Genomic DNA, 27835 nt, shown 5'->3' on the forward strand with positions numbered 1-27835 from the left:
TCATCTAAACTCCAATAGAAACAAGCCCAGCCTGTCCAATCTATCCTCACAAGACAATCCGCTCATTCCAAGTATCAATCTAGTAAACCTCCTCTGCACTGCCTCCAATGCATTTACATCCTTCCTTAAATAAGGAGACCAAAACTGCACACAGTATTTGAGATGCGGTCTCACCAATACGCTGTATAACTGGAGCACAATATCCTTACTTTTATGTTCAATTCCTCTAATAAAGGATAGCATTCCATTAGCCTTCTTGACTTGATTATGTGCTGTACCTGCATACTAACATCTTGAGACTCATGCATGAGAACACCTGCATCTCCCTGCATCTTGGAATTCTGCAGTTGTTCTCAGTTTAAGTAATACTCTGCTTTTTTACTCTTCCTGCCAAAGTGAACAACTTCACATTTTCCCACACTATACTCCGTCTGCCAGTTTTTTGCCCACTCACTCAACCTATCTATATCCATCTGTAAATTCCTCATGTCTTCTTCACAATAAAGGGCAGAATTTTACGACAGTGGGATTTTACGTTCCCGCTGTCGTCAATGACATTTATAATGGCCTGCCGCATTTTATGGCCCTGTCCCTGCCGAAATGGGGCGGTAAAATTCTGCCCATACTTTCCTACCTATGTGTCGTCTGCAAATTTAGCTCCCATGGCTTCGCTCCCCTCATCTAAGTCATTGATGTAAATTGTAAAAAGTTGAGGCCCCTCACAGACCCCTGTGGGACTCCACTTGTCACATTCTGTGAATCAGACAAAGACCCATTTATGCATACTCTCTGTTTTCTGCCAGCCAGCCCATCTTCTATCCATTCTAATATGTTACCCCCTATACCATGAGCTTTTATTTTCCGCAATAACCTTTGATGTGGTACCTTATGAAATGCATTCTAGAAATCCAAGTACGGTATGTCTAAAGGCTCCCCTTTATCCACAGTACATGTTACTCCTTCAAAGAACTCTAATAAATTTATTAAACATGATTTCCCTTTCACAAAACCTTGCTGACACTTCCTGATTACCTTGAGTTTTTCTAAGTGCCCAGTTATAACCTCTTTAATGATTGATTTTAACACTCTCCCCACAACAGATGTCAAGCTAACTGGCCCAAAGTTTTCTGTCTCTCTTCCTTCTTGAATAGAGGGGTTTTATTTGCTACTTTCCAGTCAGATGGAACCTTTCCAGAATCTAGGGAATTTTGGAAAATTAACACCAATGCATCTACTACTTTATTAGCCACCTCTTTCAAGATCCTAGGATGAAGTCCTAGGATGAAGTAGGAGGCCATTCAGCCCATTCTGCCTCTGCCTGCTCTTTGAAAGAGCTATCCAATTAGTCCCACTCTCCCTGCTCTTTCCCCACAGCCCTGCAATTTCTTTCCCTTGCCAAGTATTTATCCAATTCTCTTTTGAAAGTTACTATCAAATCTGTTATCACTATCTTTTTGGCCAGTGCACTTCCACATCACAACAAATGGCTGTGTTAAAAAAAAAATCCTCATCTCCCTCCCCCTCTGTTCTTTTGCCAATTACGTTAAATTTGTAATTCTCCGGTTAGTGACCCTTCTGTCAATGATGGGGCTGTAGAACCTCAGTTTTACATCTCCTGGCTCCTTAATCTCTACTGCAGTGAAACACCTGTGGTCCAACCAAGTCATGTCTCTGCCCTAAGCTTTATTATTTAACTGTAAATTTTTTAAGAAGCCTCATAAACACAAGTAAGGGCAGAACGTATAACTTTAAAATTGAGACTGAATTATTTTTGTATGCCCTGCTTCAATTATTCCTGTCCTCTCGCCCCCTCACCACCTGACGACCACACTTGGTCTTGCTGCCCATGCATTGATGCAAGGGGACTCTGACTGGTTATAACTTAAGTAAGCAATGAAAAGTTCCATTGACCACACATGTTGTTACTAGATTGGCAGAGCCTACACTACCAAGGGCAGTATATTAATTCCAAAAATAATTGGATACCAAAAGGATGAGTATTTCTGGTTAGCAGATGGAAATTGTAATGAGTCAGATTCCCGCCAAGGTAATGATGCCTTTCACAGGACCCTGGGTGGGATTGGATTAAGCTCGACATGACTCACTGCTGTTTACTGCACAGGTTATACGTCTGAAAGTTTATCCTCACCAAGGTAACTAATATGTTCTGCTTGCTTCGGCGATTTCCTTTTTCTCTTTGGGATGAAATGATTTAAAATTGCTGCCAATTCACCCAGTATTTCTTCTTGCGTCCATCAAGAGGACTAGTGTTGGCAAAAACCAAAATACTGCAAATGCTGGGGGGTCTGAAAAAACAGAAAATGCTGGAAACGCCCAACAGATCAGTCAGCGTCATTGGAGGGAAAGTAAAACTAGCTAGCAGCTAGATGTGGACCCAGTTCAACCAAATGGAAATTTTTAAAATGGGAGAGACGTAAAACAGGCTGCTGATTTCTTATCACCTGTTTTATACTATTCCACTGAGTCTAAATTGATCCTAAAGATGCTTGGAGCTTTCAAACCTCGGTTAGTTCTAAGCTTGGAAAAAATCTGAGCTTGTGAAGGACTGTTCAAGTTCTTGAATGCAATTTGTCTTACGTCAGCAATAAAACCTAGGCTGATGTTCTCAGTTCAGTATTGAGGGAGTGTTGCACTGTCAGACGCTATCGCCTATGTGCCCTCAATGGTGGATATAAAAGATCCTATGATACTATTTTGAAAAAGAACGGGGAAATTATCACTGGTGTCCTGGCCAATATTTATCCCTCAATCAACATCACAAAAAAATACAGATTATCTGGTCATTCTCACATTGCTGTTTGTGGGAGCTTGCAGTGTCCAAATTGGCTGCTGTGTTTCCTACATTTCAACAGTGACTGCACTTCAAAAAAGTACTTAATTGCACAGGAAGCACTTTGGGATGTCCTGAAGCCATGAAAGGTGCTATATAAATACAAGTCTTTCTTTTCACTTCAGTGCTGTTTGTGGAATCTTGCTGCATGCAAATCGACACATCTATTGCCTGAATGAGGTATCCTATACACTTCAGTTCACTGTAATACATTGTAATATTAAGTAATTTGAGAGATTTCTGAGTGATGTGATCAGGTGTTATGTAAGCACAAGTCTTTCTTTAGGCATTGAAGAAGGTGAAGTCATCAAATTTCTTTTTCAATTCAGGACAAGGCAAGACTGGTATTAGTTACCCATGCCTTGTTACCCTGAGAAGGTGGTGGTGGGTCTTCTTTAACTACAAGCAGCTTTATGAATAAAGTATATTTTTGCAAAAAAACAATTAACAGGTGTGAGACTGGAGACCTGTATAAGCCGAATTAGGAAAGGGCATCAGTTGAACCAGCTGGGTTTGTGTAACAATTCAACAACTTCATGGTGACCATTACTGTAACCAACTTCTTAACTCAAGATTTTTAAAATTGAATTCCAATTCTCAAACTGTTATTAAAGAAAGGAATGCAATTCTATAGTGCCTTTAATGGCTACCAGACATCTCAAAACACTTTACAGCTAATGAAGTACTTTTGAAGTGTTGTCATTGTTGAAATGTAGGAAATGCAGCAGCCAATTGGTGCTGAGCACGCTCCTATAAACAGCTATGCAATAATGACCATATTACCCTTTTTTTGTGATGTTAGTTAAGGAATAAATATTAGCCAGGACACCAGGGATAACTCCCCTGCTCTTCATTGAAATAGTGCCAGGTGATCTTTTATGACAATCTGAGAAGACAGAAAGGGACCACTAACATCTCACCCAAATGACAGCACCTCCGACAGTTCAGCATTTGTTCAGTACTTCATTGGTGTTAGCCTTGATTTTTGTGCTCAGCCAAGTGATGGGGTTTGAACTCAAATGCTCTAAATTATTAATCCAGTAGCATAACCACTCCACTACTGAATTTCAATCACCAGCTGACATCTGGAAGTCAACTTGACTTCAAAGGGATCCAACTTATTTACTTCAATCAACTTATTTCAGGCCACTGTTTCTCATTTTTTTCTTCACGAAACTTGTGACATTTATGGGTTTTTTTTCTACAAGTTTCCTTAGAAAACTGAAGGTAGCATCTGGCTCGCTGCAAATACAGAAGGGAGCAAGGGAATTTATCTTTAACTCTTGGAATTGTGTTTGATTAGCATCAAAGATAGGGAAGAAAGAAAAACAGAGCTCAATATTTTCTATATGGTGAAAAGCTATAAACTGTGAAGAAGCTGAGGGATTTAGAGGTCCAATACAGAAATCACTAAAAGTGTGTATAAGGTACAAATATAATTTAACAAAATGCTGGCCTTTATCCCAAGCGGGGTTACAAAGGGTTGGAAGTTCATCACAGCTATAAAAAGACCTGGTTAACCCTTATTTACAGTAATGTGTTTAGTTCTGAGCACCACACCTCAGGAAGGACATATTAGTTTTGGAAGGGCTGCAGTGCAGATTCACCAGAATGATGAATGAGGCTAAAAGTGTTAAATTAGGTGGACAGGGGTTCATAGACCCTGGTCAAAGTTGTATTTCTTTGATTTAAGAGATTAAGTGGTGAACTAATTGAGATGCAAAAGATGGAGTCAAGACATTGATCAGTCATGATCCAATTAAATGGCAGAACATGCTTGAGGGACTGAGTGGGCTCCTTCTGTTCCTATGTTCCTGCATAACAGTGCCCACGTTTTTATGTAATTTACTGTATTTGAGTTTCTTTGAAATATTCTGAATATCAATTGTCATGACAACATTGATAATCATTATGACAAGATGTGTATTTCTTTATGCAACAAGTTGATGTTGAGAATGCACAACAGACATGGCCTTGTTCTTCTCATTTCCCATGCTTGGAGCCCACTTGGGGCTGAATCTGCAGTCAATTTCTGCTTTTTTCTGGCCTCCAATAGGTACAATTCTTTATGCTGTGGTCACCTTTATATCATCTCCATGAGACTTAACACAAAATCTAGGCTGACCTCCAGCACAATACTGAAACAGCACTACACTATCAGAGATGCTGTCTTTCAGATGAGATGTTAAACCCTCTTGGGTGGACCAAGACCTCATGACACTATTCTGAAGTACAGCTTGGAATTCTGGTTAATACTTATTTTTCAACTAATAACATTATTAAAAAAGATTATCTGGTCATTTTTCTCATTGCTGTTCATGGAAGCTTCCTGTGTGAAAATTGACTGCCAAGTTTTCCACATTACAACAGTGACTAGAGGCTGAATCTTCATGAAGGAGATGGAAAGTGTGAGTCAGGAAAGATCTCAACCCCACAAACCCATCTCCATTAATGCAACCCCTGCCTGTCATATTTTCATTGTGGGGAGGCAGGGTGAGTTGGAGTTAGGCCCACCACCTCTGGAGGAATGCCCAAGGCAGCAATGGAGGTGGGCAGATGGTGAAGCCAGCAGGCTAGAAAGCCTGCCTACATTTATTGAGGCATGATATAATCATGATGGTCAGCCCCTCAAGCCATCACCCCCCTCACCTCCACATCCCCAATGCTCCAATGTCTCCCATGTTCCTTCCTTACCCTCCATACCATCCATACTGCCTCCATGCATCCCCATATCATCCATGCTCCTCCATGCCTTCAGATCTGGAAAATCAGATATCTGAACATCCGTTCAGCTGCTTTTGCTGATACAGTTGCCAGATGGCCTCATTGTGAATGCCTGGCTGAGCTCAAGAATGACTAATGCAGTTAACCCAGCATGTAATATTGACACAGCTGCAGAGAAGAGTGCAAGCTTTCCTTGATTGACATTTCTATTAACTTTTAATAGCTTGATCTTTCTATTGCATTTTTCAATGCCTGTGTATTTATTTAGACAAGATTAAGAGCTCTGAAGTGGATGGAAGCTTCTAACATTGATAATGGCTATGATTGATTGGCAGCTTTTTGAGAAGGTAAGAGGGGCAATGTATTTCAAAGGGAATGTTAAGTGGCTGCTTTTTTGTTGCCAAAGGGAACAATTGGACTAGGGTTCCCTTGCGGTTAACGAATCCTCTGAGGTACCATGATCTATATCTACTAATGGAAAGGCCCTGATTCCATCAAAATTCTGAGGGGGCTGGAGTTTGAAATATCCAGCCCTTGATGGAGCTGGCAAAATGGGAGGTATGGGCTGACTATCTGCACCCTTATTCTGTGCTGGCCAAAATTGCTGGAAATGGGAATAGGGACAGCAATCCTGGAACTGGGTCCTGCCCACCACTTTTAAAGCCTGCCCACCTCCATTCTGACATGGATGGAGGCATGAAGATCTGGGCCCAGATTTCAAAAGTAGCTCATTGGTTGCAAAGTACTTTGTAACATCCTGAGATTGTGAGGGGCATAGTAGAAATGTAGGTCTTTTTTTTAGACAACAGGAAGGCTGGTTGAATAAGCCCAGCCTGTCAAGGTGGAAACATTGGCTGAGGTTCTTTAACCCTAGAGCAAGCCTTTTATAACCCAATTTATAAAAGATGAGTATAAAGATTAAAAATAAACGAATGCAGGTGGTGTGAAAGATTGATGCATCTACACGCTGGGACAAGGAGTGTTGAGGCATGTGCTGACAATTTTCAACATGCAGACTTCCCAGTTTTATGGCAGTTCTTCCTGGGCAGAGGTTGGAATAAGGAGTAGTGTTTTATGTGCTATAGAGTATAGAATTAGATCAATGTTATTTAACATCAGACTGTAAGCCCTCAAACCTTGGAGCTTCAGACTGAAATTTATATCCAAGAACTCAAGGTGCAGTCCATTATTCAATCAAGGCATCATCTCAACTGGGTACACGAGTTGATACTGGGGAAGTAGGGCACCAGACAGGCTGGTGGAGAGGCTAAGCAGAGCTCAGTAAGGACATATCAGACGAAATCCCTTTCACTTACCTCTCACTGCATTCAACTAAAAGGCAGACGTAGAATCAAGAAACGTGGAATCCTTTACCTCAAGTATCAGCTTGGCTCAGTGGCAGCACTGTTACCAAGGCGTCGGAAGATTACAGGTGCAGCTCGCAACCTAATGTGACGTCCCCTCGAGTGAGATGTTATACCGAGGCCTCAGCAGTCTGTTCGGGCACAAGTAAAAAAAAAATAAATAAATCCGGTGTCTCGTCTCTTTTATTTTTGAAGAGTAGTGTGCATTCCTATCCACAGAATGATTCATGCGCTGTGGGGTGCCTAGGAACCTACAGATGATGTGAACAGCGCCATATGAATGCAAGGCATTATCTCTTGGTTGATATTGCGTTAGAGGATAAACATGAACGTTGAACTGTATGATTGGGAACAAGAAAAGGTCGAACCTTACAGTGTTGTAAGGAAATCAGACTCAAATGCTCGGCTGCACGTGGAAGAAGGCTTCTGCTGCATCCATTCAATAGACGGGGTTTACCCGGAAAGGAACAGAATTTAAAATAGGCTGGTGGGCAGGGTTTACAGACAATGGGAGGCGGGGCTGGGGCCGAAGTGGGTGGATTTACTCCGTTTCCACGTGGGTCGACTGGTCCCAAACAGTCCCGTTAAAAGTGGCAGCGATCATCCTGAGCGAGAGCTCCGAGTGCGGAAAGGCAAAGCAAAGTCACCAGGGGCTGCAAGGAGAGCCTCAGCTGGACAACCAGCATTCAAGGAAAGAAAGATAATTCAGGTCCGTATGCCCCCCCACTGACGGGCGGTGATTTATTATTGTAACGAGTAATAGCAAAACTTCACACACGCTGACAAGGCGAGGAACTTCTTATCGTGGGAACTGACACCATCTGAACAGCCTTTTCCGGAATCTGTCTCTCTCTCTCTCTCCATCCAAAGTGCTGCGGGATGTCGCCTCTCTCTCTCATCCTCCTGACCATCGAACTGTTTGGCTTCTCCGCACCTTCCAAACCCCATCGGTTCGATAGGACCCTGGTAAGCGGCGCACTCGAAAGGAGCTGGGAGACTTCGTTTGCGAGCTTCTTCTGAGTTTCTTCATTTTAAACCCATCAGAGCAGTAAAAGAACTCTTATTACTTTTTTTTAAAAATACTGTTCTGGCAACTTAAAATCAGTTTTAAGGCAACTTTTCTCCCAACGCAGTTGGGCAGAATTTGCACGGATACAAATCGTTAACACGCCACAGAACTATGCCAAATGTAAGGAACTAACTGAAGCACTATGACTTCCTATGTAGGCATTTATAAATATTAACATTTATAAACACTTAATATCGGGCATTTATTTTTTTAAAGCTGGAGGGTTCTATAACGTTTAACTACAGGAAATAATTCCCATAGAGACCGTTCTATTGAAAACATAGTGAATCCATGTTTCACAGGGTAAAACTGAATACAGCAAGTGCATTGGAATTATTTAATACTTTTCCATTTCTCCTTTGACTTGTGCTTGCGTTTAGGGATATTTTTTGAGATCCAGTGGGGCACCTGGGGGTATTTTGCGCTCAGTTGCGGGGTTTCCACACATTCACATTGCGGAGTTTCAGGTGGAGAGGATTTCAGCCGCTGCTGTGCCTTGTGTTAAAATTGCTTGTGTTCCTCTTGCCCCGGTTATTCAGCGCGGGGTGAGTCAGGATCAGCAGGGAAACCTCTTGGATGACGAGCGACGCTCACCCTTGCCCTCTATCTGAACATATTCACAAGGTGCAATTCAGCAAAACTGCTCCAAACCAATAATGAAGGAAGCTTTGCTAATTTGGCAAATGATTCATGTCTTTTTAAATAATTTCGTCACGAAGCAGAAGCTACATTTATCCAATTTCTTATAATTTTCCTTAAATAGACACAGCAACCTGTGATTGTAACGGATTATCTCTGGTTTGTGAAAATTTCCCCTAGAGGTCGCAGTTTGATTCACCAGGTTGCGATGTCAGGAACCTGTTAACCTCTTAAAGGGGAAAGTTAAAGGTGAAAGTCAACCTGTTAAAGGGGAAAGTTAAAGGTGAAAGTCAACCTGTCAAACCTGTTAAAGGGGAAAGTTAAAGGTGAAATTCAACCTGTCAAACCTGTTAAAAGGGAAAGTTAAAGGTGAAAGTCAACCTGTCAAACCTGTTAAAGGGGAAAGTTAAAGGTGAAAGTCAACCTGTTAAAGGGGAAAGTTAAAGGTGAAAGTCAACCTGTCAAACCTGTTAAAGGGGAAAGTTAAAGATGAAAGTCAGCCTGTTAAAGGAGAAAGTTAAAGGTGAAAGTGAACCTGTTAAAGGCGCGCAGGCGTTGCACTTCCTGACAATAAACAGCAGGTCAGTCATCATCCGGCGGGGAAAAATAGACAGAACTGAGTTTGGATGAAGGGTTACAAACTAAAAGGCCACGAGCCAGGGGAGATGAGCAAAACATTTTTTATACTGTCAGTTGTTATGATCTGGAATGCACTGTCTGAAAGTGTGGTGGAAACAAAGTCAGCAGTTACTTTCAAAAGGAAATTTGATATATACTTGGAAATGAGAAAAAATGCAGAACTGAGGATATAGAGCAGAGGAGTGGAACAAATTGGATAGCTCAAAGAGCATAAACACCAAAGATCGAATAGCCTCCTTCTGTCCCCCATGATTCTAACCAGTCTTTTCTCTTGAAACACGTTTTTTTTTAAAAAAATATTATTTCATGGGATGCGGGTGTCACTGGCAAGGCCAGCATTTGTTGCCCATCCCTAATTGCCCTAGAGTGGCTTGCTAGGCTATTTAGAGGGCAGTTAAGAGTCAACCATATTGTTTTATTTTATATATGGTAGTTCACTATATAGTGATCAATATGACAGTAAATTAAATTTAAACTTATCTATCATGCCCCCACTATCCCAGCCTCACCTATCTGAAGGTCTGCTGTGACATTTGGGTGTCAAAAAGTTCCCCCCTTCACACTTGTCATCTCTACCCCTCCCTCTGAGTGCAAGATCCCCCAGCAATTCTATTTCAAATTACATCTCTAAGTTGGAGATACTTTTAGATTAACTTTATTTCTTGAAGGCTAAGTTTTTTTTCTACATTACAACAGTGACTACACTCCAGAAGTACTTCATTGGCTGTGAAGTGCTCTGAGATGTCCAGTGGTTGTGAAAAGCGCTATATAAATGCAAGTCTTTCTCTTTTCCCTATTGAAAGGGGGAGAATCTTAAAATTGGTAAATTTGCCAGGGGAGTGCAGAGAATGGATTAATTATGGGGTGCAATTATTTTGTTACATTAACCTAGACAGCCGTTCCTTAATCATATGATTTGCTGTTATTTGTCTAATCCTGTGATACGATGATGCAAAATTCAGTGCACCATTGCTTGTGTGAGTCATTCTTGTTACAAAGATGCAGTATACCAGCCATGAAAAGATGACCAAGGCTTACGTTGTCACAGCAGATGGCAGACCTACATCGTTTATCTCCATGTTGTGTCATCCCAAATTCTACTTCTGTGGTTGGTAGGGAGAGATTAGGAGAAATTTCTTTACACAGATGGTTGTTGGAACATCAAATGTATTTGCCACAGGGGTTGGTTGAGGGAGGAACCATTGCCCCTTTTTTCAGGTGAGAAAATTGCACAAACGTTTGAACCATAGCGATGAGAGAGAGACAGTGGGAGCGAGACAGTGGGAGAGAGAGACAATGGGATTAGTTCTGGTGAAGAACTAAAGTGGGATGAATGACCTTCTTCCATAAATAGCTATGGTGGGACTCGGAGCTGAAGAGTGGAGGTGAAGAAAATCAGTTATATCAGGCATTTCCAAAAAGTGCCTTCACTGTGAAAAATTGAATAAATTTTTAATGCATTTTCTTTAAATTACCGAGTTATTTATTAGGAGATAACCATCCTGTGTTACTTGAGGAATGGTACCACTTTCAGGTGGTGAGATGGGCTTTAAAACTAAACAAAACATAGAAACTGGTGGCTCGTTTTGACTGCAGGGGCCATTAGAATTGAGTTGCTTTTCAACTAAGCTTTGATCATTGTGAGAAAAGGCTAGGAACCTACAAGCCCCTCCTTCGCTAGTAATTTTAGTTGCTGTCATGTCATGAAGCAGTGATGCATTCCAGTAGAATTTATAGAATGACATCAGATGTTTGCAAACAAATTGAAAAATGTTTGCCAACATTTTTATCCATAAGGACTGCTTCTTTAGATATGGAATTTCATATTTTTTCCCCTCATCCTTTTCACCTGTTGAGGTTGGTATGATGTAATTAAATACAAGTTGTTGTTAACATGACCTAACATGGAAAATGTGTCACTCCAATTGAGATTGCAAATTTATTCCTTAAGGAGTTTAAATGTAACTTGATGTGTGTATTTGTGCTAAGGAGAATGTGTGTGTCTGTGGGTGCAATGGGTAGTTGTGGATGTGTGTGTGGTTAGGCGAGAATATCTGTGTTTGTGAGTGGCTGTCCAATCAAGGGATCAGCAGCAGATGTGAGCTGCCAGCACTTATATTTTTTAAACTTCCAGTTTGAGTTTGAACTGAGATGTTAGTGAAGTTCATGTAAAAGACTTGTTAAAAGGAGATTTGTAGCATCTTCATTATTATGTTCATTATCAGTAGGAAGTTTCCTCCAATTATGAAAAGTATTTGAGGTTTCAATGTGTTCATTTAAAAAAATATATTTTTCAGCATTGCTTTGCTGTAGAATCTGATCTTTACCAGTAGATGTCAGGACAGCACAGTATAAAATGACTAGTGACATCTAGCAGCAAGGATTGAGTATTGCAGTAGCATAATATAAATTGGCCACTAGAGTACGTATAATTGTCAGAGTGTCTACTGCAAATAGAACTGTGAGATGTTAGTGTTTTATTCAGGAGTCCATTGCTCTTGCCTGTCTTGAACAAATACAAGAAATTTTACATTTAAGAAATGAAAAGCAATGCCTGTGCTTTAAAATGACTTGTGACACCAGCAGGTCCAGGGAGATCATTTTAACCTGAGCTGCCTATCGGGAGACTGAACGGATTGGGTTGAACATTGGTTTCACACCCTGCACAACATTATTCTCCACTGCTTTCACATAATTCTACGTCGCGCCTCTGCATGAAAATATATCTCACATTAATAAAGCAACTACCCAGCAATGTGGATGTGACAGACATCCTATCGTTTGTTAAAATTAACATGATGAGGGTAATTTTCACCTTTCCTGGGTGATAATCTGGCAAGAGAAGATTTTCATTTCCACATTTTCCGAGTTCTGGGTTGAAACAAATAATAAATGCAGGTCTAGAGGTAAAGTACAAAAACGTTTTGAAATTTAGCGTTGTTTTAAATTTCATATAACATTACATAAACACTTTGAATATAGCAACCTACATTCTATTCTTAGGAAAATTAATTATTAGTGTTTGCATGCTTTTGTTTTTTGTACACTGCTGGTTAGGTACTAGCAGTTAAGAGGTACAATTTTGGGAGTAATACTTTGTGATCCCGCCTGCTATGATCCCAGCTGGGAATGAGGGAAAATTCAGGCAGTGAGACTTTGTGCCATTACAAATGGGATTTCTCACACCCTGTATCTGCTGGAACTGGCTGTTCCTTCCTTGTCCCCTGTATGCAAATAGCCCAGAGAATTTCATGCTCATTTGCTCCACTTACTGTTGATTTCCAGCATGGCTACATGGAAAGTGGGTATAGTCCCATGAAGCAACGAAATGTCTCAAGATTCCCCAGGAGAGGCACAGGGCCTTGTAGCAACCACCTATCCCACCAAGTCAGGCTCAGAATTTACCTCTGAGGGGCTGGACTTTGGCCAAGGACTTCAGTAGGGAATGCAACCATCTTCAGTCTGCTCTGGCCCCTTCAGGTTCCTCATTAGCTCCTCTAGTGCAGCACTCCCATGGCTAGGATGTAGTCCTCCATCAGAGGTTTCCTTTCTGATAGTGGAAACTCTGGTGGAGTTTGCCTTGCAGACAGAATGAGTGCTGAGCCAAGAAAATGGGATGTGGTGAGGGTGGGGTTGTGGGAGGTGGGGGGAGGCACCGAGGGGTGGATGGAATTTCCTTGCTTTGTTTAGAACTCTAAATCCTGTAATAACTCATTGTTTCCACTCATGGGTTTGCTGAAGTAGAGCTTCATGATGTTATCTCAAATGGAGTTGTGTGTGCTCTCCCTCTCCTCAAGATATCTCCTTAAAGGGATCCCATGATTAGATTTCCTTTTTATTAAGATGGAATATGGAATCCTTTCTCATTACAAACACCGTCATTGCCAAGAACTCACAAGGTCAGATATGACACAGCTCACTGTAGGTAAAGCTTCCCCTAATGTGCTTTAGCCTTAATCTCAGAACAGCATCACTGCTGAACCAACGTTATACTTCAGTTTCCCATACGAGCCATTCCGCTGCATCTCCTGGTGCTGAATTGGTGCTGAAGCAAGTAGGTTTTTTTTGGTGTGGTCCCAGACTGCTAGCAACTTCCAAAGTTCACCCTAAAACCTCAGAGCCAACAGATTCCTCTGTCTCCCTGTGCAGATGTAGCTTTGCAAAGGATTTGGAGGTGCTTCTGCTCCTGGTCACATGATCTAAGTTTTTGCGCTGTTTTTCTTCATGCACAGGCATGCTGGGTGGTCCTTGGCCCAAAGAACTTAAAAAAGGCAGAACTGCACATGTGCAGCTTGCTTCCAGTCTGCACATGCACAGAAACTCTGAGGTCTGTTGGGACTTTGAGTCCCTGACCTCCCACTCTCCAACGAGGTAAATATAGTTTTCATATCACTTGGGAAGTCCCCAGCACAATGGACCTTGTTCCTTCAGCTAGATTTCTTTTCATCTCTTTTTCAAGTCCTAATTTGTGACCACCAGATTGTCAACCCAATGAATCCCAGAATCTGAGTCAGTTGTAGAACCTGGTTGACTTTCTTCACTTACGCTCATTCCCAGGTGTTACTGAACAATGTGTATCTCTATCTTGCTGTTGCTGTTTTCCCTTTCATTCCACCACCCTGCCTCCCCATTCCTCACCATCTCCCCCCCCCGCCCCTCCAGGAATCCATCCACACATATGCCTGTAATTTTCCATTGAAATCTCCACAAAGTCTGGTTCTTTTTTGGGCTTGTGATGCCAGTCACTATCTTTGTCTCACCAGTGTCAACGTTGACTCTTGGCTGCTGCAGACAACCTCATTCACATCAAAATAATGTTGAACTGCACTGAAGAAGGAATAATTTCCATTAGAAATTCAACCAATATAGACCACCAAAGAGATGAAAATATGAAAATTGATCAGAGTATATTGGAACCACTTAACTTGCTATTAGAGTCTTTGATGGTGATGCTTGCTTTTTAAATGATTGTGTAACAGGATTAAATGAATGAAATTCAATTGGATCTAGATAGTCTGAGGCTATTTCTCTCTGGTGAATTGGAAGTGGGCAGTGAAATCTGGCTGAACGTGATTTTCTGATAGACCCCTGTTTTGAATATGAACAGATGTACATCTAGGCTCACACAAGAAGAATGGCTACTTGGGAATACTACCCAGCCCATTGGAACTACATCATAACAGGGTTTAAAACATGAAGGGGAAGGGGAGAAAAAACATCAGAGAGGGGAATGGTGGGAAAAGTTATAAAACAAAGTTTCTTTTGTGTCACATCTCATAGCCAGGCTGATTTGCTTTCAGACTATTATTATCAAAACGCCTTCCCACTGGCTTTTGAATAATGTAGGGTCAGGGAACAATTATCTTTTCAATCTTCCTTCTTTAAGGCAAATGCTGCAAAATCAACCATATCCTCCTCCTCAGCTGGATAGTTATAATTGGGGATCTCACTGTGAAGCATGACACAGGATTTCAACTTGCACCTTTCTTACAAGGTGATCTACATGTAAAGTGACATCACACAAGACCCCCATCCTCCACAAGCAGGGCTAACATTACAAAACTTCTTTCTGCTACGATTCATCTCTGGGGCCCATTTGTTCTTGATTCTCTCCTTTCAACCAGCTCATTCCTATCCACTCCTCCAGCATTGGCATAATTTAGTTGGAATGTGTCTGCTTCCAGATTTAAATCCCTTCTATCTCTGACTTTTAAATCAGCAAAAGGAGGCTGAACTGAAATCGGGAGGGGAAAGTTGCCACTTCAACCTTACAGCAAGGTGAGGAATGGCTACAGGATTAGCACTGGTGCAGCTGGTTGCACAATCTTAAGGGAAACCACTGCACTAGGAGAGAACCCAGCCTGGAGGGAGATATGACCCATAGAAGGAGGCCATTTTGTTTATTGACTCTTTGCCATAATGCTCTGAATCCAATCCTGCTGGACTATGTAAAGCAGTGAGGATGAATTTTCTCTTATGTAGCATCTTTCACAACCACCTAACATCCCAAGGCGTCACACCAGTATATAAGATGCCCACTCCTCTGTCCCTCCATTTAGTTCCAGCCAGAGACACGGGGAGGAATTCAATCTAGCCCGATACGATGGGAAACATGGCAGCCAGGCCCACTTAATCAGGCCATATTCAGACAGGGAGAAAACCTTTCACGGTTAAGTCAGAGGTGGGAAGGGGCTGATGCAATTGACTCGCCCGCTCATGGCAGTATGTCAATCAGGTTCATTAATGAACTAATTGACACCAATTATCCTTGAGACCACCAGAATTTAATGGTGGTTCAGGAATAAAATGGGAGTCGTACGGCTCTACTGTGCCTCCTGAAGGCCACCATGCCTCGGAATAGCGGTATCCCTTGTTCACTGGCACTCAGTGCTTGGTCGAGGGACCTGGTGTTGTGGACATTAGGGTGGCCGTGCTGAAAGCCACTCCAGCCTCTGATTGGCCAGCAACTCTCAACAAGTGAGATTTCCACCCCCGGGGTCCAAAACCCCAGAGAAGGCCCCTGTTGCCCACATTCAATTTCAGCCACAAAAGAAAGAGACTTGCATTTACACAGCAGCTTTCATAATTTCACAATGTCCCAAAGTGCTTTACAACCAATGGAGTACTTTTGAAGTGTAGTCACTGTTTTAATGTTGCAAAACACAACAACCAATTTGCACAAACTCCCACTAAAGGCAATATGATAATGACCAAATAATCTGTTTTAGTGATGTGGATTGAAGGATAAATAATGGCCAGGACACCTGCGAGAATGCTCCTGTTCTTGTTTGAGATAGTGCTGTGGGATCTTATACGTCTACCAGAGGGGGCAGAAGAAGCTTATGTTGAACATCTCTTCTGAAAGACAGCATCTCTGATAGTGCAACACTCCCACAGTCCAGTGCTAGAAGTACAGAACTAGATCAAGTGCACACTGTGCAGTGGGGATTGAACCCACAAGATTCTCACTCAGAGTTGAGCATGTTACCCACTGAGCCACGCTGACACAAGAAATGTCCAATCTTGTTCAGATCAGTATTTATGGTAGGAGCTCAGTGCTCTGCTCCAGTATACTTCAGTAATTCAGGGCTCCTTTTGAAAAAAAAAGAATGTGCCATCAATAAAGCCTGTCACTCTAGCCGAGAGCTCAAATAAGCTTCATACACAGCTACTGTAAGTACTTATTTTTTTTTTAAAAGACTACTTATTTATTTTTTAATTGCCTAAACGCTTCTAACATTGAGGCTCTGTGCTCCGCAGGAGCAGAATTGTAATTTCTCAGGTTTGACACCAGGCTGAAGTTCTGAGTCACAACCTTTATGGAATTAGGCTCTGCTCCAGAGGCTGGCTTGGCTGCTATGTTACAAAAACACTACTCATGTTATGCTTGAAGGGTGTGAATCCCCTGTGCCCTATTTCACAATTTATTTTGGAAAAAAATGATTTAATTTTTTGTTAATCCCACAAGTCCCTTCCATGGCAGAGTAATTACAGATGTTGTTGAGTGACAGGCTGCTGGCACTTGAATAGACCTCAGGCAGTCAGTAGGTACACAGAAGGTTATGTTCACCCTGTCCCTTGGTAGCTGATATTTTGACCTCCGCTTGTTAGGGCTGCTGCACAGCTAACTCCGAAGCATCAATCAGCTAATTTGTTAAATTTACTTGCACGTTAACAGATTTTTTTTAGTGTCTGAACAGTTGCTGAGATGAATTCAGCATTGTTCCCAGCAGTGACATAAACACCGCACTAACTTACACATAAAGCCTCTATTGATATTTTTATGTACATGGCTCACAGTGAGGTATGATGGGTCTCGCAGCCACATTCATCAGCCCCGACACCCTGAGACATGGAATTTGCAGTAAAAGTTTGATTAGGCAACTGTTGTCCCCGCACCTTCCCACCAACACTTGCTCTCAATCGTTCTAACAGATTAGTCTCAGTCTAATAATGTTAACAATTGCATACCCATTTGTAATTCAATGTTGTTTGTCAAATCTGAAGCATTTATAAGCCCTCCCGTTGTGGGAGCTGTTAAAGAAGCTTGTTGGGAGAATGTGTAAGAATGCATGTATGTTTGTGTTTGTCTGTGCATGGTGCATATTACTATATGTGCATAAGGGTGTAAGAACATTACATCCAAGCACACACTACACACAAATGTGTGTAGACACAAATTATGCATATGATTATGTGACTCCCTCAATGAAAAGTGTTCTGAAGATGAGAAGGTTGAAATGGTAGGACTCCTCTAACTCAGAAGGTGCTGTCAATTCCCTCTCTAAAAGGCATCCTGCTAATGACTTCCCTCTTAAAAGGATCCTTTTTTTATTTATGTAGTGATCCCAGTTTCTCCCCATCTCTACTGAGGACACCACCTCCTGCCAAGATACAGTCCCACAGCCACTTCAGAGTTGCAATGTGGGGAGATGCAGCAGCCAATTTGTGTGCAACACTGATCCACAAACAGCAATGAAATAATGACCAGATAATCTGTTTTAGCTGTTGACTGCAGGAGAAATATTGGCAAGGACACGGGGGAGGATTTTCCTGCTCTGCTTCAAAATAGTGCTTGTGGGATATCTTATGTCCATGTATGAGGGCAGGCAGGGCCTCGTTTTAACATCTCATCCAAAGATGGAATCTCCACTAGTGCATGCTCCCCCAGTACTGCACTGGCAGTGTTGGCCTAGATGTTGTGCTCAAGTCTCTGGAATGGGACGTTAACGCATAATTTTCTCACCCTGAGGCAAGGTGAATGTTACCCAGTAAACCACAGCAACATCTGTCAACCTGGTCAAACTCAGCCAACTCCTTGATTAGGATTTGAACATACGAAATAGGAACAGAAGTAAGCCAGTTGGCCTCTTGAGTCTGCTCCGCCATTCAATAAGATTATGGCTGATCTGATTGTGTTTCCCATCTACTCCTGATAACTTTTGATCCCCTTGCTAAAAAGGATCTATCTACCTCTGCCTTAAAAATATTCAGTGACCCCGCCTCCACCGCCTTCTCAGACAGAGAGTTTCAAAGTCGCACAACCCTCTGAGAGAAAAAATTTCTCCTCATCTCTGTCCAAAAAGGGTGACCCCTAATTTTAAAACATTGCCCCCTAGTTCTGGAGTCACCCACAAGAGGAAAAGTCCTTTCCACATCCACCTTGTTGAGACTATTCAGGATCTTATATACTTCAGTCAAGTCACCCCTCACTCTTCTAAACTCCAGTGGAAACAAGCCCAGTTTAAGACAACCCGCTCATTCCAGGTATCAATCTAATAAATCTCCTCCGAACCACCTCCAATGCATTTACATTCTTCCTTAAATAAGGGGACCAAAACTGTACACAGTATTCGAGATGCGGTCCCACCAATGCCCCATATAACTGAAGCATAACGTCCTTACTTTTATGTTCAATTCTTCTCATAATAAAGGATAGAATTTGGTTAGCCTTCTTAATTACTTGCTGTACCTGCATACTAACTTTTTGTGCCTCATGCATGAGAACACCTAGATCCCTCTGCACTTCGGAATTCTGCAGTTGCTGTCTGTTTAAGTTATACCCTGCTTTTTTATTCTTCCTGCCAAAGTGAACAACTTCACATTTTCCCACATTGTACTCCATCTGCCAGAATTTTTACTCATCCACTCAGCCTATCTATATCGGTCTGCAACCTCCTTAAGTCCTCTTCATAACATACTTTCCTATCTATCTTTGTGTCATCTGCAAATTTAGTTACCATGCCTTTGCTCCCCTCATCTAAGTCATTCATATAGCTTGTAAAAAATTGAGGCACAAACACAGACCCCTGTGGGACACTACTCGTCATATACTCTCTGTTTTCTGCCAGCCAGCCAGTCTTCTATCCATGCTAATATGTTACTTCCTATACCATGAACTTTTATTTTCCGCAATAACCTTTGATGGGCCTTTGATAATGCTTTCTGGAAATCCAAGTACAGGACGTCTACAGGTTCCCCTTTATCCACAGTGTATGTTACTCCTTCAGAGAACTCCAGTAAATTGGTTAAACATGATTTCCCTTTCATAAAACCATGCTGGCTCTTCCTGATTACCTTGAGTTTTTCTAAGTGCCCAGCTATAACCTCTTTAGTGATCAATTCTAACACCATCCCCACGACAGAGGTCAAGCTCACTGGCCTATAGTTTCCTGTTCTCTGCTTCCCTCCCTTTTTGAATCCAGTGAATTTTGGAAAATTAACATCATTTGCCACCTCTTTTAAGACACTAGGTTGAAGTCCATCATGACCCAGAGACTTATCAGCCTGCAGCTCCATCAGTTTGCTCAGTACTACTTCTATAATGAAGACAGAAGCCAAATATTTGTTCATTTCATCTGCCATGTCCTTGTTGTCTACTAATAACTCCCCATTGTCAAACCCTAGAGGACCAACACTCACTTTAGTTATTCTTTTCTTTTTAAATATCCGTAGAAACTCTTGCTATCTGTTTTTACATTTTTAGCTAGCTTCTGCTCCTACTCTAATTTCTTTCTCCTGATTAACCTTTTCATCACTCCCTGCTGTTCTTTATATTCTGAACAATCATCTGACCTGCCACTCATCTTTGCGCAGTTATATGTTTTTTTCCTTAAGTTTGATGCTTTCTTTAACTTCTTTAGTTAACCATGAATGGTTAGTATAGTAGGAATATAGTTATTCTAAGTATTCTGAAATATCTCCTTAAATGTCTGCACTGCTTCTCTGTTGATCTATTCCTTAGTCTTATATCCCAGTTCACTTCAGCTAGCTCAGCTTTCATGCCCACATATTGCCCTCATTTAAGTTTAAAATACTGGTCTTAGACCCACTCTTCTTCCTCACAAACTGGATGTAAAATTCAATCATGGTGTGGTTGCTGCTTACTCAGAGGTAATTAATTAATCTTGCCACATTACACAATACCAAGTCTAATATAAACTGCCCTTTGATTGGTTCCAGAATGTGCTGCTCTAAGAAACTATCTCAAAAACATCCTATGAACTCTTCATTCAGGGCCAGGATTTTCCATGCGTCGGGTGCGCTTGGCGGGAGTGGGCACAGGTGGTCGTGGAGCTGCCCCGCAATCAGCTCGGCACCACAATTTCACACGGGTGGGCCAATTAAGGCGTGGATCATGAGCAGTAGCGCTGAGCACTACCTGTGTGGGCAGGGGGAGGGGGGAGAGTCTGCCTCAGGGAGATTGAGGTGCTTTTTAAAGACATTATTAAAAACATTAAAAATTTAATGAAACGTGTCCCCTCATGTGACTGTGTTATATGAGAAGGGACATGTTTTTATTTTCAAAATAAAGTTTTTATATAATCAGTATTAGCTTTAGGAAACCTCATCCTGCTCGTGGATGAGGTTTCCTAAAAAACATAAAGGCCGCTTGGCCTTTTCGCCTGCCTGCCAACTGTAAGATTGGACAGACAGCGTAAATTTGGAGTTAATTAGTATATTAATGGCCTTAGTGGGACTTTCAATTATCGGCAGGCACGCAGCCAACTCCGGCGTATGCCTGCCAAATGAAATATTGTGAGACAGCGCAATGACGTTGGGACGCACACGTGCCAGTGTGATGGACATGCTCCTGCACGCCGAATGTAAAATTCTTTCTCAGGTTACCACTGCCAATCTGATATTACCAATTCAGATGTAAATAAAATCACCTATGATTATTGCCAACGCTTTATCACAAGCATCCAATATTTCTTCTTGTATACTTTGTCCTACATTGTGGTTACAGTTAGGGGGCCTATAGACCACTCCCACTAGTGACTCCTTCCCCCTTCTATTCCTCATCTGCACCCAAACCAATTCCACAACCTGATCTCCTGAACCAAGGTCATCTCTAACTATTATACCAATGCCTTCATTGATTAACAGCACCACCCCTCCACCTTTACCTAGTTTCCTACTCTTCTTGAATGTCATATAGCCCTCAATATTCAAAACCCAATCCTTGTCACCCTGCAGCCGCATCTCCTTAATGGCTATCAGATCATATTTATTTACTTCAGTGTGCGTTATGAATTCATTTACTTTGTTATGAATGTTATGCACATTAAGTTTTGTCTTTTTGTTAGCTTTGTAACATCTAGTCTTGACTTTTGGTGTATTCTTAGCTTTTTTTTTCTCTATTCCTTCCTGCCGTTCTCTGACTCTCATTTCCCATATTTCTATTTTGCTCTCCTTCCTTAACCCTACCCCTTGATTTGCTGCATCTATCCAAGCTTGATCCCTCACCCCCCTTGTTTAGCTTAAAGCCCTCTCTATTTCCCTAGTTATGCGGCCTGCTAGAACACTGATCCCAGCACGGTTCAGGTATGGATCAACCAAATGGTGCAGCCCCCACTTTCTCCAGTACTGATGCCAGTGCTCCACGAACTGGAATTCACTTCTCCCACACCAGTCTTTGAGCCACACATTCATTTCTCTAATCTTATTTTCCCTATCCAATTTGCATGCAGAGATTATTACCTTTGAGGTTCTGCTTCTTAATTTGGTGCCTAGCTCCACATACTGACTATGCAGAACCTCCTTCCTCATCCTGCCTATGTCGTTGGTACCTACATGGAGCACGACAACTGAATCCTCCCCCTCCCACTGTAAATTCCTCTCCAGCCCTGTTTAAATGTCCCGAACCCTGGCACCGGCAGGCAACACAGATGCCTGGACTCTTTGCTGCAGGGTACAGTGTCAATCCCCCTCACCATACTGTCCCCTACTACCACTACATTCCTTTCTGCTCCATCCATCTTGAATGCCTTCCTGTACCACAGTGCCATGGTCAGTCAGCTCATCCAACCTGTAGCCCCCACTCTCATCCAAACAAGCTGAAAGAACCTCAGACCTGTTGGACAATTGTGGAGTCTGACACTCCTGCCCTCTGGGTCCCCTTACCTGCCTCAGCTACAGTCACACCCTCCTGTCCCTGACCACCTTCCAAATCAGGAGACCCTATCCTAAGGGGTGTGACCACCTCCTGGTACAAAGCGTCCAGGTAACTTTCCCCTTCCCTGATGTGTGACAGTGTCTGCAGCTTGGCCTCCAGGTCAATGAGTCTGAGCCAAAGCTCCTCAAGACGCGGACACTTACTGCAGATGTGTTTGCCCTGGATCACACTGGAATCTAGGAGCTCCCACATGCTACAGCCATGTCACATCACCCGTCCTTCAATCTTTTTATGTCTTTTAATTAACTACTTAATTATTTTATTCAATTATTTACTTTATTTTATGTATTCTATTAATCTTACCACAAATTCCTGTACTATTTTAAACCTTAGGAATAGAATAGACCTTATCCACTCACCAGATACTTATCAGATACTCACCAAACAGCTAAGTTCTTCCCCTGTAGTAGAGCAAGAACCAGTTCCTACAGGGTGAAAAAGTTAGAAAAAGCAAAGGAGCAGCTCCCCCTCCTCACCAAACTCCCTCAACTCACCAAACTCACAGCACTCCTTTGAGGTTGCATTCCAGCCAGACATGGGACCAGGCTGATCAGTGTGGCGCATGTACACTTCAGAGTAAGAAAGTAAGTTAGATAGAGGGTAATTTTAACCCAGCCCATTGGTTGGGAAACTAACGGGATCAAGTGCAATGCTGATTTTACACCTGTCTTAGTTTGCTCTGCATTGAAGGAGGTGGTGAGTAATCCTGTGTGGGGTATGAATTCAGAGTTCCAGCCGATCCTTTGGGGTTTCCACCCAATGGGCTAAGTTAAAATTATCCCCGTGTGAATTTCTTTGAAGTATTAACAAAGCTGTTATATATTGTTACATAGATGGATATCATAGCTATTTTGTGCACAGCAAGTTTCTACAAATTGAAACGAATGACCAATGAATTTATTTCTCGCGGTGTTGACCAGGGCACTGGCTCAAAAGCAAAATACTGCGGATGCTGGAAATCTGAAAGTAAAACAGAAAAACTCAGCAGGTCTGGCAGCATCTTGAAATGTTAACTCTGTTTCTCTTTCCATTCGGGCACTGGGTCAGTTCCCTGCTGTCATTCGATCATCAACACCCACTGGAACAAAGAGACTAGACCACAGTTTAATATATTACCTGGAGGAGGGCACTGTGACAATACAGCACTGTTTTAGTACTGCCCTGAAACGCCAGCCCAGACTGTGTGCCCAGATCGTGGAGTGTGAAAACTCACACAGGAATTTTTAGGCCAAGCAAGGACGTCTCAATTTGAAACCTGCAGGACTCCTCTTCACAAAGGGTTTCCAACGGGACTGTCCTTTAAATGGCAGGTTAAACATTTACAGGAATGTGGGGAAAGGGGGGGCGGGGTTGTTGGAGGGGTGTTGGGTTGAGGCCTTTTTGAGAGGTGGAATTGTGGGTCTAGCTGGTTCCAGTACAATGGAGCAACTGGCCTCCTCTGGGCTGTATCGTTCTAAGTCAACTCTACCAGGCGAATGTTCTACCCAGATTCATTAAACGGTAGCAGGGAGAACAAGACGGCTGGTAAATGAATTACTGTCAGCTCGAATCTGAGTTTTTTTTTCAAATCCAAAGCTTACAAAAGACACATTTCTACATCCAATGGCCTTGTATGTTGAGGCTGTGCATTTTATGAGGCTATTAACACGACACAGTAAACCCTGTGAGCTGTGAAGAGCATTGTGCAAACACATGCTGAGTAAATCACTGCTGGCACATTAACAAAATAATATTTATGTAGCAATAATGTTAAGAAAATAAAAAGAGCTTTTATACCGTAGCGTATTTATGTAATCTGCGGTCACATTCCTTCGTAATATATCAGCTTGGGGCTTGCTGCACTGGGAGACCATGTGATCCACACACTGCTGTGATTCTATAACTGAGAATAGACCACCTCTTATTCAGCTGATGGACACAAGCTGGCCGGCTAACCATGATGGACACTAACTCATTTTGAACATTCCATGTTCAGGTTTATCCATTCCTTGTTTCTCCCACCGTCCTGCCATTTTCAAATGTGTTGAAAATATTTTTGCCATTGGCTTTTGTCCACACCCACCCCTCCCCCAACCTACTTTTTGTACATAAGACCATGCATTAGCAGGCGGGGGAAAGAGAGGGAAAAGGGAATCTACCATTTTTTTCTCCCTTTTTTATAGAAATATTACTGCCATAATTTGGTATGTGATCCACCTAAAATTACACCTCACCTCTGATATTTCTGTGGATGGGGGAAGGGGTGATTCTGTTCTTCCAGTGGGGTAGGGCTACATGGAGAGAGTGATGATCAGCAGAGTGGACCTACAACTTTTGTAATGAAGCTCCAGCCTCATTCGGCTTCCAGCTGGGCATTTGGCATCATACAGTTATCTCTTTTTTCACTCATCATTATTTTTGTAGCTGCACCATCTCTGTTCATCATCCTAATGATGTAGCAGTAAGATTTTACAGGTGAACTTGCCATACTTGCCAGAAGTTTCAGTGAAAAGGTCAATATTTATAGGGAGTGCCTGGGAGTAGTGGTTTGATTCAACTGAATGGCTTGCTGGGCCATTTCAGAGGGAAGAGTCAAGTACTCTGGTACAGGACTGGAGTCACATGTAGCTCAGACTGGGGATGGATGATAGCTTTCCTTCTCTAAAAGACATTAAAAAACACTGTTGAATTATTAGCACTATCCAACAGCTTCATGGTCACTTTTACTGAATCCAGCTTTTTATTCCAGATTTATTTAGTTGCTAAACTGAATTCAAATTCATAAATACCATGGTGGGATCTCAGCTCACATTCTCTGGGTTATTATTCCAATAACATAATCACTGTGTCTGGTGCATCATTGACAGGATGAACTGCAGCAACTAATTATGGCTTCTTCAATAGGACCCCTGTGATCTTTACCACAGTTCTAGAAGCACACAGGCAGTGGGTGTGTGTGAACATTATCACCTTAAAGTCACACACCATTCTGACTTGGAAATATATCACCGTTCCATCATCATTGCTGGGTGAGAATCTTGAAACTCCCCACCTAACAGCCCTGTAGGATCACCTTCACCACACCGACTGCAACAATTCAAGAAGGTGGGTCACCTCCACCTTCTCAAGGGGAATTAGGAATGGACAAAAAAATGCTGACTTTGCTGAAGGTGCCCACATTCCGAAACTGATATTTTAAAAAGCTTTTGGAGAGCGTCAGTAATTGCAGGGGGTCCCTGTGAGTTTGTCAATATTTGCATGAATGTTCTTGGGAGTGTGTCAGTATTTGCAGGGGTATCCCTGGTGGAATGTCAGTGTTTGCAGGGGGGGGTTTGTGGGCGTCTGTTAGGGGTAGACTGGACATATTTTACAATTTGGAGGCATTCAATGGGATTGTATTACATTTCTTTTTAGTGGGTCTCTTAAATGTGTTCCTATATATAGGGATGCTAGGAAATGTGCTAATATTTATATTGCGTGTAGTTCATGTTTACAACGAATTCCTTACGTATCAAAATTTTAAAACCAAGTGGCGTAGGGAGAAAGCAATTTAAAACATGGAGTTTAAAAAAACTTATCTCCTTTTCAGTGGAATTCCTCCATTTGCTGAATGGATCAGAACTCTCTGGTAATGTGCAACCATTGATGTTTGCTCCTAGCAAGTTTACATGGGTTTAAGTTCCATTCCATGTATTTAGTGCAAAAGTCTGGGCTCTCACTAGACTGACAATGAGGGAGTGCTGCATTGTTAGAGGTACTGTCTTATGGATGAGATATTAAGCCAAGGCCCCATCTGCCTTCTTGGAGGGATGGAAACGATCTCAAAGAAGAACAGGGTAGTTCTCCACAGTTCCTAGAGCCAATATTTTATTCCTCAATCAACATCACTAAACAGATTTTCTATGTTAAATGGATCCAAGCCAGATGGTGAAGTATAAAACAAGATGTAGAGCTTTTCCTTGACAGGTTTATTCACAGGATGCTGCCTTACAGATATGAAAAGCATTTTATTTGAACTCCTGCTGATCTGTTGCTACCTCTCAGATTACTTTTATTTTATGAGTTGCTTCTATTCCAACGTTATTTTGGAATAGATGTGAAGGCATTAGAGAGGTTGAAGACAAGATTCCCAAGAATATTTCCAGGGATGAGAAACTTGAAGAATTTGGGACTGTTTTCCTTTGAGAAAAGAGGGTTGACAGGAGATTTGATAGAGATATTCAAAATCATAAGGGGGCTGGACAGAGCAGACAAGGAGAAACTGTTTCCAATTGTGAAAGGATTGAGAATGAGAGGGCACAGATTTAAAGTAATTAGTAAAAGAAACAAAAAAGTGATATGAAGAGAAACTTCTATGCAGTGAGTGGTTAGGGTTTGGAATGCATTCCTGAGAGAGTGTGGTGGAGGCAGGTTCAATTGAAGCATTCAGAAGGGAATTAGACTGCTATCTGAAAAGAAGGAATGTGCAGGGTTATGGGGGAGAAGGTGGGGAATGGCACTAGGTGAATTGCTCATTCGGAGAGCCTGTACAGACACGATGAGCCAAATGGCCTCCTTCTGCATGGTCACAATTCTGTGATTTCTGCCTCCTAACTACTACCCTTGAGTCCCAATGGTGATCCCAGTCCTTAATCCAACAATGTTCATCAACTATGTATCTTTAACAACATAATCAACAAACCATTAACAGGTTCCCCTTTCTAACACAACTTTATAACATACTTAAACATGCAAAGCAAAAAAAAAAGGTTTTCTATAATTCTTTTAACACATCATAACACAAGGTGTCTCTCTTCTAGGACATCCAATAATTTGTTGGAGCAAGCATTTCTCTTTGTAAAGCCGTCTAATAATTGGTGACTTGCATCAACACATTTTATTTTAGAAATCTTTTCTTTCCAACATTTTTGACACTCGCAAGGTCCATCCTCGAACTTTCCTCAGTGATACTCTTTGTCGAAAGAACATTATTCCAAAGAGAACAGTTTTCCACACAGCATTCTATGGGAAAACCTCTCAGAATGCCCCTTGTATAGGATTTCACTTCTACTAGTTCTACTAGTGTTTCTGCAGCTAGGGTACTTCTAACCACCCTTTTTATTTTCTTGGAATCCCAGGCCAAGGGACAACACTTTTCACTTTTCTCCACTAAGAAAATTATAAACCCAGCTGTACTCGAATATCCATCCAGAAGATTGGCATGGGAAGCATTACTGAAAAAGGACTAACTTCATATCTTTTGGGTCACCTAAAACTGGAAACTTGGTGTGCATTTCTGCAAATTTAATTTTAATGTTTTATTTTAGAGATCTCAGAACCTTCTCAGCTGTAGCATGTTTAATCATAGTACTAAGTTTCAATATGTCATAACTGACTTTGGGTCTTGTCAGAGCTAATAGCCAGTTTAACTTTCCAATCAAACTTCTTAACTGGTCTGCTTATTCTTTGGACGCAGGATCATCTGTGAGGACCTGGCCCAATTTATCAGGATACGATTAACACACTTGGACACGATTGCTGATTCAAGGTTACTTCAAACTTAGTCTGATTAATGTCTAACCCCATATATTTAAACCTGACTTCCAATCTTAAATTCCTCTATTATCTTATCC

At 41.8% G+C, this 27835-nt stretch overlaps 2 protein-coding genes across 5 annotated transcripts in view; one reads left to right on the forward strand and one right to left on the reverse strand.

The window, feature by feature from the left end:
• The window catches only part of LOC121272647 (WD repeat-containing protein 92-like), a 35257-nt gene extending 27859 nt beyond the window's left edge, over positions 1–7398 (reverse strand). The window contains exons 1-2 of one of the 3 annotated variants that reach the window (XM_041179347.1): positions 7308–7398; positions 6950–7070 (exon numbers count right to left, since the gene is read on the reverse strand). The gene's annotated coding sequence lies outside the window, so the exon portion shown is untranslated. Of the gene's footprint in view, positions 1–6891; positions 6930–6949; positions 7071–7307 lie in introns of those variants that run through there. The other 2 variants (XM_041179348.1, XM_041179349.1) reach the window with 2 other exon arrangements.
• Positions 7399–7446: 48 nt separating this feature from the next.
• Positions 7447–27835, forward strand: part of LOC121272646 (SPARC-related modular calcium-binding protein 1-like) — a 76830-nt gene continuing 56441 nt past the window's right edge. For both annotated transcript variants that reach the window (XM_041179343.1, XM_041179344.1), the window contains exon 1: positions 7447–7905. In XM_041179343.1, the coding sequence (XP_041035277.1) occupies positions 7819–7905 (87 nt within the window). In that variant the 5' untranslated portion in view covers positions 7447–7818. The remainder of the gene's footprint in view (positions 7906–27835) is intronic.

This window comes from Carcharodon carcharias, chromosome 34 (genome assembly GCF_017639515.1).
Source record: "Carcharodon carcharias isolate sCarCar2 chromosome 34, sCarCar2.pri, whole genome shotgun sequence".
In the NCBI taxonomy this organism is placed as follows: Eukaryota; Metazoa; Chordata; class Chondrichthyes; order Lamniformes; family Lamnidae; genus Carcharodon; species Carcharodon carcharias.